Below are 15,808 nucleotides of genomic sequence, written 5' to 3'. Positions count from 1 at the left end.
ACTAGTACAGCGATAAATTCCTTAGTCTGGAATTCAAAGTCCTTACTCTAATCCCAGCTTACCACTCTAGTGCCATTGCACTGTAAGTCTACCCACCTAGAGTGGACCCCTCCCCCAGCAAATGCTTTATTCAACTGGCAAACTCTTACTCATCCTGTGAGACCCAGACCAAAAGCTCCCTTCTCTGTGATACCTTCCCTAACTTTTGAAGCCAGTTAAACAGGCTAAATGTTCCCAATATTTTGTAAATATTCTTAATATGCTGCCCCACGTTTTATGTGGCTCCCCAGCTAATGAATGAACCCCTCCTGGGTGGGAATGACATCTTTCTTAACCCTGCACTCCTTGTGCCCATCCCAGGGCCTGGCACAAGGTTGATAGTCAGAACCTGCTTGAATGGTGAAGGAGGGAAGGGTCTCGTCCAAGACTGATATGCAGAGGTGGGTGCAGACTCCATCATCTTTCTTGGTGGGGGCCCAGTGTCTCCAACACAAGAGGAGAGAAAGAAGCTGGGAGAGGGCAGCTCAGAAGTGAAACATCAGAGTGACAGCCACCCTAGGAGCCCTAAGTGTGTCCCTAATGGGTTCTCTAGGCCTCCCCGGCTTGCAGACCACAGAGCCAGAGATCTTGCTGAGGACAACCCAGCGTGAGGCTGGAATATGTCCTATGATCTGACAGAACTAGCTCTCAATTAGCTACTTACTAGCCATGGGGCCTCAGGCATGTCCCACAATCTCTCTATGCCTCAGTCTCCTTGCTAATAAAATGGAGACAACAATTCCTACTTCAAAAGGTGTGTTTTTTCCTCACTCGTTTGTTCCACAACTATTTATCATTGTGGCAGCAGGCACAATTGAAGGCACAATTGTGGCAGGAGGCGACTGAAGGCAGGAGAAGGGGACGACGGAGGATGAGATGATAGGATGGCATCACTGACTCAATGGACATGAGTTTGAGCAAGCTCTGGGAGTTGGTGATGGACAGGGAAGCCTGGTGTGTCGCAGTCTATGGAGTCGCAGAGTCGGACATGACTGAGTGACTGAACTGAACTGATTTACTGTGTGCCGGACAGTGTATCGGTTCTGGGGAATCCTGTGCTCATGAAGGTGGCGTTCTGTGCAGTTCAGCAGGACAATGGATGGGGAACACAATTCCCAGCACAGAGAAAGATTCAGCTAAACTGGTGTGCCCCATTTACTCTAGTTTTTTCTAGGACAGAGCCAGGCCTGCCCCACCCCCAATCCCTTCAGTGCCTCGACTGGGAAAGCAGCCCCCACCTCAGCCCACCATATCCCTGGGAACACACTGGGGCTCGGAGGAGCTGGGGCTGTTTCAGAAAAATACCCTGCCAAGAATGCGTCACTCGGTCAGGGCCGACCAAGGAAAACATTGGGCCCGGGGAGGGAGATCAGACGGGCCCTCAAGCCGGGCCACTGGAGGGGCAGGCGCCGCAAGAAAGCTGAGCCGAGTCAGGCACCAGGTGAAATATGACCTCCAAAGCATCCATAGGCATTTCTTGTATAAACACCCCAGTCCAGACAGGAAGCAGGGCTGGGGGAACTGGAGGGGAAGGTGGCCCCACAGGACCCCCCAGAGGTAGACAGATGGACAGGAAGGCAGGGGAAGAAGAGGTCAGTGGAGAAAAACAATGGAGGGGGGGTGGTTGGAGAGAAGAACAGAATGCTGGGGAGAAAAACAGACCATAATATTCCCCTCTCACCCAGACAGAGGCTTCCATTTGCTTCTCTTCACCTGAGAGGTACCGGATTCCCCTGCAGGTGGGAAACTGAGGCTGTGAGAAGCAAAGATGCCGGAGTTCTGGGTCTGTTTCTCATCTGTTGCCCACTGAGGGGCCTGCCTGGAGGCACTCCAGAATGTTCTCTGAAGAAATGTCTGTCATGACCTCCCTGAGACCCCACAGTGGGTTGGCAGCCAAGCTGGGGCACAAGTCTGAATCTCCAATGGCCTCTCCAGTGACCTCTGGAGGCCCAGAACATTCCTAAGGCTCGCTTCCAGCTGCTGCTGGCAGCGGCATCTCTGCAAATGGAGCACTGTGCTGTGTGTGCTAAGTCACTTCAGTCGTGTCCGACTCTGTGCGACTCCATGGACTGTAGCCTGCCAGACTCCTCTGTTCATGGGGTTCTCCAGGCAAGGACACTGGGAGTTGCCTCGCCCTCCTCCAGGGGATCTTCCCAACCCACTGGGATTGAACCCACTTCTCTTTTGTCTCCTGCACTGGCAGGCAGGTTCTTTACCACTGAGCTACCAGGTCAATGAAATCACCCAAGAGCTTAGCAGCCAGGTCTAGGTCCCTGGTGCGTGGTCCCAGAAGGACAGCAGAGAGTAAAGCAAGCCTTGCTCAGTTAGAGAGATATCTGTGGAGGACTTGGAAGGAGCCCCTTGGAAGTGTGCTAGGGTCCAGAACAGCACGGCTGGACAGAGCCTGGCAGAGTCCCTGCTGCACAGATGGCAAGATTAAGAGTGCAGAAAAGTATGCAGTTTACCCAAAGTCACACAGCAAGGAGTGCCTGGATCAGACCCCATAGCCTTCCTCTCGGCTCAAGGAAAAAGACTTTTCTTTTGAGACCATCGTATCCAAAGCCTGCAGGGTTTGCCCCTACTGTTTATATCTTCATCAGAGTTTCGGAGAGGAGATTATACCAGGGCTGAGCCACAAATCATCAGGAGGGCTTGGAGGGAACATTGTCTCCAAGAGATTGGAGGGATTGCTAACTCTGAAAATGGGTGTGTTTAATAACAGGAGAGGAAAAAGAGACTAGGTACCTTCTTCCAGTCCGGTAGGACGTCAGGGTTTTCCTAGAGGGTCCCTGATCCCACCTCAAATTTCACCCAAAGCAGGGAGCGAGGATCCTATCCTTAACCCCGGGCACCAGCCCATATCCTTTCCTTCTGTCATCTGGGAGAAGGTCCCTGCCCCTTTACCTTCGCAGAAGCCCCAGCCTCCACGTTTCGCATGCCCTACCCTTCTCACCTGGAGCTCGGACCCTCGAAGCCCCTCCCCCGCAGCAGGCTCGATTCCCCGCCCTTCAAGTGCCCAACTGGCCCCGCCTCCACGAAGCTCCACCCCCACCTCTGGCAGCCCCGCCCCCACCTCCAGGCCAGGCTCACCTTGGTCTCTGCGAGCTGTCGCTTGAGCAGCTGCAGCGCTTCTGTGTGCTCCCGCTCACTGTCCTGAAGGGCCTGAAGCTGCTCCTTCAGCTCCCTCTGGAACACAGACAAGACAGGAATGGCAGAGCAGGCCAGAGCCAGCCCGGTATTTCCTGGTGACGGTGATGCAGAGACCAGGGCTAACTGCTGCAGGCGCTGGAAGCTGTCCTGACCCCGTGCCTCCCCTGCCCCAGCACCCTCCTCCCGTCACAGTTCAACAACCACGAAGTCCTGTAGAGTCTGTCTCCCAAGTATCTCCTGAGTCTGTGCCCATCTTTCATCCGGAGTTTTGTAACAGCCTCCACTAGGGCCATTCTAGGAGCTTCTGGCCCCCCAGTCTCCAATCCACCTCCACATACTTTCAGACCCCCTGATGTGCTGGTCAAGACTCCTTGCTTAGAATCCTCTGGCAGGAACCAAGGCCGTACCACTGTCCAGGGCTGTGACAAACTCCCCACATCCTCTGAGCACTTCCACTGGGCTAGGCACTGTCCTCAGACCTTAGCTTGTATGGGGTCATCTAATCCTCCCAATAACCCCAAACTTACAGCTAAGCACGGAAAGGTAGTGCCAGAATTGGAACTCAGGAAGTCTAGTTCTGGAGACCATGATCATGACACCAGGTGATGAATTTTCTTCAGTAATGAACAACAACAAAAATCCATGATAGACAACATGTCAAAATTTTAAAGGACAGGATCATTATGACTAATTTTTCCTTTGCCTCTGGTTCCAATATGGCTCAGTAAGACATGGCTAGTCATCTTGTTTCTATTTACAAATCTGATATTTTGTTCATCATGCAGTTTTTTGGGCATTAATTGTGATTTTTAAAAATTTCATTAAAAATTATTCATCTTGATTACTGAGTTTTGGGGCATTTGCTTCAGCTTTGTGCCTGAAGCAAGTGTCTCAGTGACCTCATGCTCGTCCCACCGCTGTCTCCACCATCCTTCCCCCATCAATCCCAGCCAGCCAAAGCGATCTTCCTGTTCCTCACTCTGGGCTGTTTCAGCCCTGTGACTGCACTTGCTGCTTCCTTTGCCTGGTGCACTTCACTCTCAGATCCACAACCCCACAGCCACCCGCCCCCTCCCCGCCCATTCCTCTATAGCATTAACGTAACAACTCAGATGCTGCCTCCTCTGAGAGGTCTTGCCTCACCAGCCCCGCACAGTGGCATCCCTTCCACCCTCCATCGCATCCTGTTCCATGGTCTCCACGATCTTGCTTATTTATCTGACAGTGTGTTTACTGTTCCTCTCCTCCACTGGAATGTGAGTTTTAGGAGGGCAAGAGTCTTGACTGACATGTTCACTGTTCTATCCCCAGCACTTAGGATAGTGCCCAGCGTACAGTAGGGCCTCAATAATTATTTGTCAAATGAATGAATGGGGCATAGAGATGGATGGTTCCCAGTGAGTGTGTGCATGCTAAGTCGCTTCAGTCATGTCCTACTCTTGTGCGACCCTATGGACTGCAGCCTGTCAGGCTCCTCTGTCCATGGGATTCTCCAGGCAAGAATACTGAAGTGGGTTGCCACGCCCTCCTCCAGGGGATCTTCCCGACCCAAGGGTCAAACTTGTGTCTCATGTCTACCTGCATTGGCAGGTGGGTTCTTTACCACTAGCACCACCTGGGAGGCCCTGGCTCCCAGTACTTCTGGACATTTAGTCCATGCTATCACAGCTGGTCGTTCTGGCTGTCCTTCATCCATCCCCATGCAGGGCGGGCTTACCCTACCATTTTCTATCTCCCCTGCACCCATCAATGGCCTGGCATTGAAATCAGGCTCCAAGAAGTTTTCTTTGGGAGTGAATCTCCATGGAAATAGCTTCTGGCCTGGGCTCTCTAGTCAGCCTGGGGTGTGAGTGGTGCCAGGGAGCTGACTTACCTGTTCACCCCACCTCCTTATCACTTGTCTCGTCAGAGCAGGGAGAGCCCTTGAAAACATCTAATCCAACTAATTTTACAGGCTAGATAGCAATGTGAGAAAATGGTCACAATGACACGCTAAGGGAAGCATGTAGAAAACAAAATGATCTGTGCTTACTATCCCTTATTCACTCAACAAATAGTTATTGAGCAATTATGATGTACCAGGCAGTGTGAGGCATTGGGAACAGAGCAGAGAACCAGACAGACATAGTCCCTACTGATAGGGATCTTCCAGTCTAGTGGGGAAGACAGATAATATTGTTGTTTAGTTACTAAGTCATGTCTGACTCTTTTGTGACCCCCATGGACTGTAGCTCTCCAAGCTCCTCTGTCCATAGGTTTTCCCAGGCAGGAATGCTGGAGTGGGTTGCCATTTTCTTCTCCAGGGGATCTTCCCGACCCAGGAATTGAACCTGCATCTCCTGCATTGGTAGGCAGATTCTTTACCACTGAGCCACCAGGGAAGCCTTCAGATAGTTATCCATTATAGTCTATGCCATGGACAGAGGAGCCTGGCAGGCTATGGTCCATAGGGTCACAAAGAGTCAGACACGACTGAAGCAGCACAGCATGCACACATGGTCTATGCTCTAGTGAAAATAAAGCCGCGTAGGATGGGTGATGAATTTAGTAGGGTGTCAGAGAAGGCTTCTCTATGGAGGGCACACCTCAGATGACAGGTGAAGGATGAAGACCCAGCCTTGAAAATACAAGTTAGATAGAAAACTCGGAATAGCTAGTTTTATGGGAGTAGAGAGCTTGCACAGACATTAACGACTGGAACTCTAGTACCATCTCAGGCCATAAGGCAACCAGAAAGGCGGATATGACAGGCCGAAACTAGTGAAACAGAAGGAAGAAGCAGCCTGGGTCTCTGATGGGTTAGCCACACCATCACTGCACTCAGGGATGTGCTAGGAAGCTTGCCCTCTGTAAAAAAGATAAACAGCTTCAGTTTATAGCGCTGGCCAATTTCCATGGTGTAAAGGCTCCCTCAAAGCCAATTTCAAGCTCTCCAAGTGAGGTCATCAGACGCAGAGCTGAGACAAGATTTGCACATTTAGTTCTCAGGAACTGGGGCAAGTTGGCCCTGGCAGACCATTGCCTGGGCTATTTTCCTATAGACCTGTTTTACGTGGAAGAGAAATACACCCTCACCTAATTTCAGTTACTTTGGGCAGCTCTCTATTACTAACAGTTGGGAGTTATTCCTAATAGATTCTCATGCATCTGAGCCACTGGAATAGACAGATCACGTTCACCTACGAATACAAAATGACTGCTCCTCCCTGATGGCCTTGGGTCTGTCCAGCTTGGGACAGTCTGCTTGAGATGCAGAGTTTGAGGAGATGAACCAAATGCTACAACTCTCTTGGTTGGTGGCCCTCATAGACCCAACCACTCAGGCATTTCTTCAGATTCTCTGAGAAAACTGCCCTGGAGGCCACGTTCTTCACATTGCTCAGGGCACCCCAGGGACATGGCCAAATTCCTCCCTGCTTTCAGGGTCAGGGAACAACAGGATCCCAGGAGCAATGGAACACTCTTTCATCCATCCACAAACATGTGCTGAATGAGGCCTCTTTGGGCCCCACATGCTGCTGTGTCAGTGACAGGGAGAAGGATGGGGGCGAGTCCCAATCTATGAAGCCTCAGGAGGTGTGTAGATGGGCTGGGTGGGAGGGTGGGAGACAGGGACAGAGACATTTACATCACAGTGAAAGCTGGAATAGTGATATGGCACCCCAAACTGCCCTTCCTCTCATGTTCCCCATCTCTGTGCAGGGCACACCCCCTACCCCTGCTGCTACCCAAGCCAGAAATCTAGGAGTCACCCTTGACATGGCCCAGTCACCAATCCAATCGGTCATCGGGCTTGCCCTGGAATCTGTCCTCTCCTCTCTATACCCACCACCCCGGTTCAGTTTTTATCACTTCTTTTCTGGGCCATGGCTCCAGGCTCCTCCCTGCCCCACAGAGCAGCTGGGATGATGGTTCTCCAGAATGGATGTGTTCCTGCATCTCCTCCCCAGGGCCCTCTGTAGGATTTCCACATTGTCTGGGGAGAAGAGGGCATCCCAGTTGGCTCAGTGGTAAAGAATCCATCTGCCAGTGCAGGAGCTATAGGAAACACTGGTTCAATCCCTGGGTCAGGAAGATCTCCTGGAGTAGGAAATGGCAACCCACTCCAGTATTCTTGCTTGCAAAATTCCATGGACAGAGGAACCTGGCTATAGTCCATGGAGTTGTAAAGAGCTGGACACGGCTGAGTGACTGAGCACACACGTACTCTGGGGAAAAGGGCACCAAGCCTGAGTGAGGCATTCAAGGTCCTTCAGTATTGACCCAAGATTTCTTTTCCAGCCTTTTCTCTTCATCCAGACCTAACATTCAATGCAGTAGCTGCTAGTCACACATGGTTATTTAAATTCAAATGAAATAAAATAAAATTGAAATTCAGTTCCTAAGCTGTACTGAGTTGGACCATAAATAAGGCTGAATGCCAAAGAATTGATGCTTTTGAACTGTGGTTCTGGAGAAGACTCTTGAGAGTCCCTTGGACAGTAAGGAGATCAAATCAGTAAATCCTAAAGGAAATCAACCTTGAATATTCATTGGAAAGACTGATGCTGACGCTCCAATCCTTTGGCCACCTGATGTGAAGTGCCAATTCATTGGAAAAGACCCCGATGCTTGACAAGATTGAAGGCAGGAGGAGAAGGCAGGAGAAGATGAGATGGTTGGATGGCATCACTAACTCAATGCACATGAGTTTGAGCAAGCTCCGGGAGTTGGTGGAGGACAGGGAAGCCTAGTGTGCTGCAGTCCATGAGGTTGCAAAGAGTTGGACACAACTGAGCAACAGTTATACTAGAGCTAGAAAAACAACAGCTATACTAGAGTGAACATTTCAAGTGCTCAACAGCCACAGGTGACTGGTGGCTATGGTATCAGATGGTGCAGATGCAGGACACTTCCATTATTCCAGAAAGTTCTACTGGACAGTGCTGCTCTAGATGCATGAAGCAACTTGCAGTGACCTCCACCAGGCCTTTACACATGCTGTTCCCTCTATCTGGAAGGCTCAGCTACATGGTTTTCTCTACTTGTTGCTGCTGCTGCTGCTAACTCGCTTCAGTTGTGTCTGACTCTTAGCCACCCCATGGACTGCAGCCCACCAGGCTCCTCCGTCCATGGGATTTTCCAGGCAGGAGTGCTGGAGTGGGGTGAGTGCTTATCTTGGAAGACCTAGAACAGACATCACCCCCACTGAGAATCCATATCTCAACTCCATTCTGTCATCAGACAATCCCTGTGTGCAGAGCCTTCCCTCACACTATCAGGCACATGCTGCATCTTAACAGCAAGGTTATCTGTCAGTCTTCCCTCTGAGGTATAGGCTTTTAGGCCAGGGACTGTGTCTGAGAGATTTTCACACCCTCAGTACCTAGGAGAGGGCCAGGCACAGAGTTTATATCATGAATCTGCCCTGGGGAGAGGCTAGGCTGGGTCAGGGCTCACCTCTGAAAGGGTGGGCAGAGTCCCCAGGCAGGCAGCTCTCCTCAGGTGAGCTACAGATCCTGAGGGAACAGCTAAGTTAGGAAAAACAAAATGTAGAACCCACAGAGCAGGACTAGGAAGCAGCCTGGGCTTTGTTACTCACCCTGCCTTCCCTCCTTCCAGGCCTGGGATCAGACCTGACCCCCTGGGTTAGGAGACTGGCTTTGTCATCTTGGGCAGGTAACCTAACCTCTCTGGGCCCCAGTCCCTCATCTGAGAAATGGGGATAACAATATCTCCTAGGGTTGGAGGGTGAAATGAGATAACGGTAAGAAGTGTTGTTTAGCCTTACAGTGGAGAGCCTGGCATACACTGGGTGCTTGGGAGACGGGGGGCCACCATGTCCCGTGTGAGGTTCCTGGGTCACTTCTCCACGTCCCTATGGTTTGCTGTGTCAGGCCCCTCCTTTCCTCCTCAGACGGCCGGAATAGGAAGGGGCCCCAGGGACCATCTAGTCCAGCCATCTGGATTTCTAGAACAGGGACTGAGGTCCAAGAAAAAGGGACTGAGTGGCCCATGGCCACACGGCTTGACAGAGAACCAACTGGGAAATCTCCCAGCAGATGTCAGACAGGAAACGAAGCTGTTGACGAACTCCTAAGTGATAGAGCTAACTGTGCGGAAGGACACTGACCCTCCTGGAGGCTCAGAACCGGGTCTGGAGGCAGTGTGGCCTAGGTTTGAATTTCACAGTCAGCGTGTCACTTAGTTCGCACAACAACCTCATGAGATTGGTGCCTTTGTCACTCGGTCTCTCAGAGGGGGAAAGAGAGTCTCAGAGAGGTCAGGCAGTGTGCCAAAGGGGACAGAGCTTGTAAGAATCAGGAGTGGGGATCTGAGTGACTCCAAAATCCATGCTGGAAACCACTCGGTCCTTCTGTCAGCAATACAGCAATCACGTCTGGGCACCCACAGTCAGGCTCTAGGCCAGTCACTCCAGGGGGCTGGGGGGCTGCAGACAGCCTTTGCCCTTGAGAGTTTGCAGTGAGTAGGAGAGGCAGAAATAGAAACAGGTAGACTGCAAAGGGAGAACAGGATAAACGTGGAGGGAACACCCAGGAGCCCGGCTGTGTTTGTGACTCCCTCCCACCTCAGTTGCCAAATCTATAAAGTACAGCTAATGACACCACCGGCTCTGTGGTTGTTGTGAGGATTAGGTGACTTAATACAGGACCTGTCCGGAGGCCCAGGAAGTGCTCAGCCACTCGTAGTTGTCATTATCATCACAATAATTATAATTGTATGTGAAATAGGAAGTTTCTTAGAGAGAGTTTATTTCTGACGGAAAGATCTGGGAAGATGGATGGATGGCTGGGCAGGGTCCCTTCTAGTCTCCAGGGTGGGGCCAGAGCATTCCAGGTGGAGAGAACTGGTCAGGTAGGGGCACAGGTGTGTGCAGGAAGTGAGGGGCAGTTGGGGGTGGCTGGAGTCAGGTATGTGGGTGGAGTCTCAAGCTGGAAAGGCCAGTGGGGCTGGCTGGGATGAGGGCAGCAGGGTGTGGGGTGGAGTTGGCCTTGGAGGTCAGCCTGGGGGAGCTGGACTCTGCAGGCCCATCAATGCTGGGGCAGAACAGGAATGGGGGTGGGGGGTGGGGGGACGCCCTCCTGAGGGCAGAGCCGCTGGAGAGGGGGCAGAGTTAGGGCTGGTGCAGACCTAAGCACACAATTATGCAAATATGTCAGTTGAGAGACTCTGAGGCTCCCGCATGCACAGAGAGGCCAGGCCTGGGGCAGCAGCTGTGGGGGAGGACAGAGAGCCAGGGCTCACAGGCCCCCAAGGCCAGACCTCCCTTCCTGCAAGGCCATTCCTCCTCCAGCCCAGAGGATAAAGGTGCTGCCAGAAGCCATCTCCACCAGCTTCAGGGACCCTCACACCCGTGTCACGCTTCTGCCCCGTGGTAACAGCATGAACTTGGGTGTAGAAAAACCTGGTTTCAAATCCTGGCTGCATGCCCCTGGGTAGATCACATCTTCCCCTCTCAGAGCCTTATCTATAAAACGAGGACCAGAGCCACTTGGCAGGGGATGTGATGAGGATAAAATGAGACGAGACCCTTGAAAGGGCCCAGCATGGCGTGGCTCACGATAGGTACTCAAGACCCTTTGGTGCTCAAGACTCCTCCCCTCCTCCACACCCAGTACTGCCTTCTCTTCCCTCCTCTGGCCCAGAGCTGCCCCAGATCTTCACAGGGCACACTGAACTTGCCTCTTCTCTCCCTTCCCCCAGGTCTCTCTTCTATTTGCAGACCCCTGATTCTCCTGTTTCTGTTTCTTCTGTCAGACCTGAACCCTGCTGCATCTTCTCGGCCTCTGAGCCTGCCCTGCCCACTTTGAGCCTCAGGGTCTCTGGCAGGGCAGCACCGCGTGATTGTGCCCCCTCTTCCAGGCTGCCCACCAGGCCCACCCACACACCACCCCTTAAGGCACACTGACCAGGCCCGCCTTGCCTGCTCCAGCCTGTTTCTAGTTCCCCCGCATCTCCAGGGTCAAGTCCACGCTCCTTGGGCAGGACTGGTGTCCAGCTCCTTGGGCAGGACTGGTGCATTCAAGCCCCTTTCCCACCCTTCGCCCTCCAGTCACGATGAACCGCCGGCTCACCTTCATGCCTGTCCCTGGCTGACTCAGATCATCATCTGAGTCCAAGTTCTGGCTTCAGCAACATGTACTGGTTGTGTGGCCTTAGGCACAACTTCTGAGCCTCAGTTTCCTCATGTGAAAAATGGGGCAATGAGACCTGTCTCCTAGGGCGGCTGTGAGGGTGAAACGAGAACGGGTATCTGCCCCGGCACCCTGCACATGGGACCGTGGGTGTTGTTTCTCCCTGTGTAACGTCTCCTCTCTCTGCTCTCAAGACCCAGTTGTCAGCTGGGGAACCTGGCCAACCCTCAGTTGTGCCCACAGGAGCCTAGGACATGACGCGGCAGCTTATAGGCCTGTCTCCCAAGAACCACAGCAGGGCCAAGCTTGTCTTGTTCTCTCCTGGGCCCAGGACCTTGGCCCTCAGTGAGCCAGCAGAGGAGTGTCAACCGAGTAAATTACTGACTAAATCTCTGAATCCAAGAAGGACACCATCTCCACATCCTTGACAACCACTTCTGTGTTCAAACAGAATTCAAGGTCCAGAAAGTAAATGATGCTGTAAAAACAGCACTGGACTGAGATTCCAGGGAGCTGGGCTCTGGACCAAACTTGGGCAAGTCAGTTTCCCCATTTGCACAGTGGGGAGAGGGTGGAAGCGGATTTCTGAGGTCTCATTTGGATGTTCCCTGAGGCAGTTAGGGTGGTGTTGGTGAGGGGGGAAGAATTCTGAGTCAGACCAGAGTCTGACCCAGCTTTGCCTCCTACTTGCAGCGTGATCTTGGGCAAGTTACTGAGCCTCTCAGCCTCATCATCTTCATCTGTGAAATGGGGCTGATCCTAGTCCCACTCGGGGAGCGGGGAAAAGAAAAAGGGCTTCTGTAAGGATTCGAGGCCCGTAACAGCACCTGGCACATAACAATGGTCCAATACACTCTGGCTCGTTTTATGGGGTTGTTATTGTTTCTGTTGTCACTTCCTACCCGATCCTTTCCTCTCTAGAAAATAAACATCCTGGGGTCCCCAGCTTCCATTCTGAGTTTCAGCCCCATGACCTGTGCTCAGCCAAGGTGTTCTGGATGAACTGGGCTTTTCCTGGTTGCCCACACACACCTGTGAAGAGGGAAGTAGAGATGCCAACTGCGGCCGTGGGTCTGACTCACTGGCAGCCTTGCCCCAGTGGAGCCTGCTTTGTGCACACAAGTCCTGCCCTCTCCTGCAAAAGTAACAGCAGAGGCCACTTCCCCCAGACACAGACAGCCCAGCTGTCCACAGTAGCAAATAAAGCACCTTCACACCAGCTGTCTCTGGATAGGCAGCAACTCGCTCTCCTTCTTTATGTTTTGTTCTGATTTCCACTTCCCAGGTTGGGAGAGGGTGCAGAGAAGGCAGCACCTTCTGCTCAGCTGGAAGAAGCCAGTGTCAGGATTTGAATCCAGTCCCTCAGCTCTGTTCTTTCCCTGTGTGGCTGCCTCGGGGGTCTCTGGAGCCCCATGCCCAACTCCTCAGGGCTCCCATCCAAGGCTGATCCACTGCTGTCTCCCTTGGCATGAAGGAGGCCTTGGGAAAGGCTCCAGCGGTCACATGAGACCTGGAGGGGGTGGCTGGGACTGCATCCAACCCCTTGCCTGGAGGTTAGGAAGCTGAGATGGCCAGAGAGCCGGATGCTGTGCCCAAGTAAGATGACATTCAGCACCTGCCCTTGGAGCATCAGCTGGCACAGGCAGACGATGTCCGGAGCCTGACCCTGTACACTTGAACTACAAAGACAGGCAGGGTGCGGGGGAGACAGCCACCTGGCCCTGAGAGGTAGCTCAGAGGCTATGCATGGTCCACTCAGCCAGGCTTCAAATCCTGTCCCTGCTGTTTACCAGCTGGGTGACCAAACAAGTCACAGAATTCCTCTGAGCCTCTGTTTCCTTATCTGTAAAAAGAGTAAATTACAGTACCCATTTGACAGGGTGTTATGAAAAACATTAGATGAAAAAAAAATTAAATGAGTCAGTACACGAAAAGTGCTTAGCACTTAGGACTCAGTAATATTAACTGAGAAGCCCCAAACCCTTCTGAGATGGTGGTTCCTTCCCTCCACTTTGCTCTGTGGGCCAGTGCTCAGCAGTGGAAAAAAAGGGAAGGCATACACACACACACACACACACTGTTTACATGACAAAATTTCTGTAGAACTGTAAACAAATCTTTAAGAAAAAAATCCTATTTTTCATGGGGTGGGACTATGGGGGGGTTTTAACTTTTACATTATATAGCTCTGTTTCTTATGTTAATTTTATACTCAGAAAAAATAAAGATATTTAAAAATTGCTACCACTAACTGTATGCCAAGCACAGTGTCAGGCACATTTGATACAACCTCCCTCTTACGACATCCTTGCCATGATGGTCGTATTATCCCCATGTTAGCAGGTGGAGGCTTAGAGAATGAAGTGATTGGATCAAGGACACACAGCTTATCGGTGAGGATGCCAGGATCTGACCCCAGTATTGGAATCTAGGGTACAAAGCCATTCTACTTGCAGGTCAGGGAAAGCTTCATGAAGGAGGGGCTATTTGAGCTGAGCCTGGAAAGCTGAGTAGGACTTCTCCAGGCCTGGGTTCTCAGCCTGTTGTGATTTTTACCCTAGGGGACATTTGATGAAGCCTGAAGGCATTTTTGACTGTCAGAGCTTGGGGTGGGTCACGCTACTAGCATCCAGTGGGTGGAGGCCAGGGATGCTACTAAACAGGCCACAGTGCACAGGATTGCCCTGCATGACATAGACTTGTGTGTGTGCGTGCTCAGTCACTCAGCGGTGTCCAGCTCTTTGCAATACCATGGACTGTAGTCTGCCAGGCTCCTCTGTCCATGGGATCTCCCAGCAAGAATACTGGGGTGGGTTGCCATTTCCTTCTTCAGGGGATCTTCCCGACCCAGGAATCCAACTTGCATCTCCTGCATCATCCTACATCGGCAGGCGGATTCTTTACCACTGTGCCACCTGGGAAGCACTGCATAACATAGACTTATCTGGCCCCAAATGTTAATAGTGCCAAGTACGATGTAACAAACCAGAACTGTCATGTATTGAGTGCTTACTATGCATCAAGTGCAGCACCAACTTCTGGCCAATGTCATCTTATTGAATTCAACCCCGTTATTCCCATGCTGTGAAGGAGGTTCCTGAGGCTCAGAGATGATAAGGAGCTTTCCTAAGGTCACAGAGCCAGAAATGGTACTGCAGACTTGGAGTTGCTTGAGTACAAAGCCAGAGTCTACCTCTCTCCTCTGCTGCGTCTAGGATTTATAATAAATGAAAACAGCTCCAGGCTAACTGTTAGGAGAGGTGGGGGGAGGGGGGAGCTGTGAGGAGACTCCTGATGAGCCAGGAGTAGCCTCTTCTGGCCTCAGGGCCTTGGGAAAGGGGAGGATCCTCTCCTCCCTGCTCTGCCATTTCCCCATCTGTCAAAGGAAGTTTGTACCAGATGATCTCCAAGGCCCTGCTGGCTCGGAGTCTGTTATTTTCCAGGAGAGGGGCCCAGCCCAGGCCTCAGGAGCCCTGGGGACAAGCCACCAGCTGCTGGGAGAGGAGGGGGTGTGACAGGCAAGCCCAGTCTCATTTCCAGTGCATAAATAGCTAATGAGCCCCACTTCCCCATGAACAGAGAGGGAGTCATGGGGGTGGGGAGTGGCTTGAGCCTCACCCAGCAGCTTACTTCTCCACAGGAGAGGATGTTTCTCTGCCACTTTCTTGCCAAGCCCAAAGGAGGTACCAAAACAAGGCCTCCTTCTCAGGTGAGAGGCAGGTCTGGGCAATTGCCCAGCTGGGCACTTGAGGTCTCATACGTAGAAGGAGAAAGGATGGGAGTGCGTGCTGACCCAGCCCCTAACCTGTGCCAGGCATCTCAATAGCAGATTCATTTCAGGTCAGCCTCGTGAAAATCCTGGTAGGAAAGAATCATTCTGATGCCAGTTTACAGGCGAGAGCCTGGAGGCTTCCATGAAGAAATGTGCCGATTAGACAGAGAGGGCTGAAGGAAGGTTTGGAACCTAAATGTAACTGACCCCAGGACAGTACACTAGAGGATGAGTGAGTAGCAGTCTTATTTTTCTTTTCACCCAAGAATGACAGTGTTTCAATAAACATTTGGAGAAAATATATATTCATTTTCTCCTGCCTGCCCCAGGTCATGGAACAGACGACAAAACCCCACAACACCATGATTTGGATTTGCTGGTTTGCAGACAGGGGATTCAAATGTTGGAAAGCAGAGTTCTCCCTAGCTAGAAAGTCAGACAGAGAGACGAGGGGCTGAGTGGCAGGGACGGGATCTGGCTGGGGTCAGGCTGAGCTTTCTAGGCCGGCTCTCTCACTATCTGGCAGTGTGACTTTGGGTATGTTGCATCACCTCTCTGGACCTGTCTCCGAGTCTACATAATGAAGAGGATGGACAGATGGTTTCAGAGTCCCTCCAGTCTCTTACTACCTGTGCTCAGTCCTGTCCAAGCTTCTCTCCTTCTCCCTGTTTAAGTGACTTCATAGACGGGGAGATGGAAGCACCAGAGCCTG

The 15,808-nt window shown here is 51.9% G+C and overlaps 1 protein-coding gene across 1 annotated transcript in view; it reads right to left on the bottom strand.

The window, feature by feature from the left end:
* TRIM62 (tripartite motif containing 62) overlaps positions 1–15,808 on the bottom strand; it is a 37,918-nt gene that overhangs the window by 19,050 nt on the left and 3,060 nt on the right. Inside the window, exon 3 of the mRNA XM_027516599.1 lies at positions 3,130–3,225. Within this exon, the coding sequence (XP_027372400.1) occupies positions 3,130–3,225 (96 nt within the window). The remainder of the gene's footprint in view (positions 1–3,129; positions 3,226–15,808) is intronic.

Source organism: Bos indicus x Bos taurus, chromosome 2 (genome assembly GCF_003369695.1).
Source record: "Bos indicus x Bos taurus breed Angus x Brahman F1 hybrid chromosome 2, Bos_hybrid_MaternalHap_v2.0, whole genome shotgun sequence".
NCBI lineage: Eukaryota > Metazoa > Chordata > Mammalia > Artiodactyla > Bovidae > Bos > Bos indicus x Bos taurus.
The sequence above is the reverse complement of the archived record's forward strand: the minus strand, read 5'-3'. Positions and strand labels throughout refer to the sequence as shown.